We start from the raw sequence: 3,515 nt of genomic DNA, 5'->3' as shown, positions 1-3,515 counted from the left end.
CCACCCAGGGTCCCGGCAAGTGGGCGGGGAAACGTCCACGGAGCACAGACCCACCCAGGGTCCCGGCAAGTGGGCGGGAAAGCATCCACGGAGCACAGATCTCCCCAGGGTCCCGGCATGTTGGGCAAGAAAGGAGGGTACATGTTGGGGTCTCAGCAGGAGCAGGGCCCGAGGTCCCCCAGAGGGCCTTTGCTGGCCGGCTGGAGGGAGACGCCTGTCCTCCATCCTCTGGGGTCTCCACTCTGTCTCCAAAGCCGGGGTGCCCTGCTCCACCCCCAGCTCTTGAGCTTTGGAATCTGAAATTTTCTCCACTGACCCACCAGAGAAACATGGGTTGGAATCCCAGCCTGAGTTTGTTTTGTTCTGGAGACAGGGTCCTGCTCTGTGGCCCACGCTGGAGTGCAGTGATGTCATCACAGCTTGCTGCGGCCTCAACCTCCCAGGCTCAAGTAATCCTCCTGCCTCAGCCTCCTAAGTACCTGAGGCCCCAGGAGCCTGCCGCCAAGCCTGATAATTTTTATATTTTTTGATAGAGACGGGGTTTGCCATGTGGGCCAGGCTGGTTTCAATGCCTGGGCTCAAGGGATCCTCCTGCCTCAGCCCCTCAGGTCTAACCTACCCGTCCCCTCCTGCAGCCTCTGCCTCCCCGTCTGTGGCCTGGGAGCTGCAGGACCACACTGCAGGCACAGGCCAGGCCTCCGGGAGACGGGGCAGGTCCAGTCTGGTGCAGGTTCGGCACACAGCAGGCATTCAGTGAAGATCCAGCAGATGAGTGAACTGGAGCCTCCAGCAGGTGGATGGGTGTGAATGACCAGGGTCTGCCCAGAAAGCACTTGGACCCACTCAAGGAACTGAGGCTCAGAGAGCAGCACGTGGCTACCGGGGACAGGACTGGCGCCAGGCCTGTGACTCCAGGCTAGGTGGGGAGGCTGGGCAGATGCACCTTCCTGCCCTCCAGGGAACGGGCAGCCTCTGAGCTTGGGTCTGACAGAGAATAATGAGAAGTTCAGAGACCCAGGGTGGAGAGGAAGGGGAGTGAAGCGGCAGGCTTGGGGTACAAAGGGCACTGAACGGTATGCTTGAGAATTGGGTGGCTGGGAGAAGCTGGGAGCCACAGACGGTTCTAGAGTATGGGAGATGCACAGAGCACTGAAGCTGCCAACCTCCCCGGCATTCACGGTCACATCCCTGGCACCCTGCACTCCACTTACGGGGTGGCTGCTGTGTGTGACCCTGAGCTGGGATTAAAACCAGCAACTTGGGTCCAAGCATGGTGGCCCACACCTGTAACCCCAGCACTCAGGGAGGCTGAAGTGGGAGAATCGCTTTAGGCCAGGAGTTCAAGACCAGCCTGGGCAACAGAGCGAGACGTGTCTCTACAAGAAGTTTTAAAAATAAAAAATACAGAAATAAAACCAGCGTCTTGCCCCAGAATCCTCAACCCCGACAGAGGTGACGAACGCACACCAGAGAGGAGGTGTCATCTGGGCAGGGCCAGCAGTCAGGGCCCACTCTAACCCCACCCCCACTGTGTCCAGTGCCCGCCTTGCTGACCACCACCAGCAAGAGCCCAGTAAGCCAGTGTGGAACGCGCATGCGGATGTGGGGGACTCATCTCCCAAGGACCTGCCCCTAGAGAATTCCCACCCTGAGGCCACAGGTCCCATGAGCCCTCAGCCTGACTCCAGACTCTCTCAGAGGTGCCAGGACACGCGTGTTCACACAACACAGCCACACTCTCCACCACCTGGCAGCTCAGCCTGCTGCCTTCAGGTCCCCAGGCCTGGGCTTGGACATCTGTCTCCACAGGCCCCTGGGCACTCCGCACAGGGCAGCTGTCCTGTTCCAGGCCCTGGTGCTGTTACGGGACATGGAGGCCGGGTGGAGGGCCTCAATGGGGAGGCAGAAACGCGACAGTAGGGAAGCCCTCCAGCCCGAGGTCCCACTGAGGGCAGCAGGCAGGGCTGAGAGCGTCCCTCCCCACCCACCACTCCGGAGTGTGCTTCCCGGGCCTAGCACCATGCCCGGCCCTCTGTGCATCCCCACCTGAGCTGGACCCCCCTGGGCCGGACAAATGACCGATCAAAAGACAGGAGGCCCTGCTGCCCCACCCACCTGGGAAAAGGGAAGGTGTGGAGGAGAGGGCATCCTGGTGGTCCTCCCCTGTGTCCAGGGCCATAGGTAACCTTGCAACCCCAGCCCCCACACCTTTCTCTAGCCCGGGTTCCTGAGGGCCATGGTGGGGGGGGAGGCGGGGACCCCTGGCCCAAGTGTCCTGTGGCCCCACCTCCAGCCACGCCAAGGCCCCACCCCAAGTTCTAGAACCTGGTTAATTGATGGCGGTCAGCGGGGAGCCAGGAGCAGGGAGGGGTGGCGGGAAGGCAGGAGAAAGTTGAGGGGGGCAGGTGGGCGGCCAAAGGGGTGGTGGGTGTGTGCTGGGCCAGGCACTGCCCACCACCCACCCGCCTGCCCGCCCCGCAGCTCGGGGGCCAATGAGCAGCGGCCGGCCTGATGTCACCCTGCAAATCTCAGCCTAGCTCTCTAACAAAGAGAACAATGGGGCGGCCAGAGGGAAGCTCCGACGATGCCACCGCCGGACCCCACGCCCGGGTCTGCCGCCCGCCCGCCTGCCCAGGAGGGCCGCGGGGCTGCACCCCAGAAGTGGCTTTGACAGCCGGTCCTTCCACAGGCCCGCCCCCAGATCCCCGACTCGGGGCTGGAGAGTGGGCAGGGACCCTCTCCGGCCCGGCCCGGCCCATCCCCACCCCGGTCAGGGCCCCAGGCTGGGGACTCAGACCCGCGCGCTGTGTACTGTCAGCCTTCCCTCCCGGCCCCGCCGGCGGCCCCCCTTGACCACCTCTAAACCTGCGCGTGCCCCGCCCCGCCCCGCGCCTGTGCTGGGTGTGGGGCGCCCACCCACCCCTCTCTGGGGTGCCCCTGCGGGCGGCCGAGAGCCTGGGGTGCGGCGCGGCTCCCGGGAGCCTTTCCGGGCCGGAGGCGGCCCAGACAAAGGCGGCGGCGGGACCGGAGCGGGCAGGGGAGGAGCGCGGGCTGCGCCCAACTTTCTCCCGCGACCGCTGCAGGACAAAGGCGCACAGCCAGCCGCCGAGGCCAGAGCCCACGCGGGGCGTGTCCAGTGCGGGGCGTCTGGCGCGGGCTGGGCTGGGCTCGGGCGACCCCCTTCCCGGCCGGGGACCCCCCTCCCCCCGGACACAGCCCCGGACCGGGGCCACTCACCCTGGCGACCCACGATCTCGGCGACGTGCTCGGAGCTGGGCACCGGGACGCACTCCGTCATGTTGACGCTCTTCTTGCGGCTGCCGATCACGCTCATCTGCTCGGCCAGCAGCGTCGGGGGGCCCAGGGCCGCGGGGTGGGGCGCGAAGCCCGCGAACACGTCGGGGGCCGACGGCCGGGGCGGCGGCGGGGGGCTCGTGCCGGGGTCCAGCAGCGGCAGCGGCGCGGGGGCCACCGACACGGCCACGGCGGGGGCCAGGGGCGCGGGCGCGCCGGCC

The 3,515-nt window shown here is 66.3% G+C and overlaps 1 protein-coding gene across 1 annotated transcript in view; it reads right to left on the bottom strand.

Moving 5' to 3' along the window:
- MEX3D (mex-3 RNA binding family member D) overlaps positions 1–3,514 on the bottom strand; it is a gene marked incomplete at its 5' end in the record, with an annotated part of 12,240 nt that extends 8,726 nt beyond the window's left edge. The window contains 1 exon segment of the mRNA XM_037733443.1: positions 3,238–3,514. Coding sequence (XP_037589371.1) covers positions 3,238–3,514 — 277 coding nt within the window.
- Between the last annotated feature and the right edge of the window lies 1 nt (position 3,515).

This window comes from Cebus imitator, unplaced genomic scaffold (assembly GCF_001604975.1).
Source record: "Cebus imitator isolate Cc_AM_T3 unplaced genomic scaffold, Cebus_imitator-1.0 Scaffold524, whole genome shotgun sequence".
In the NCBI taxonomy this organism is placed as follows: Eukaryota; Metazoa; Chordata; class Mammalia; order Primates; family Cebidae; genus Cebus; species Cebus imitator.
This window is presented reverse-complemented; position numbering and strand designations above follow the sequence as displayed.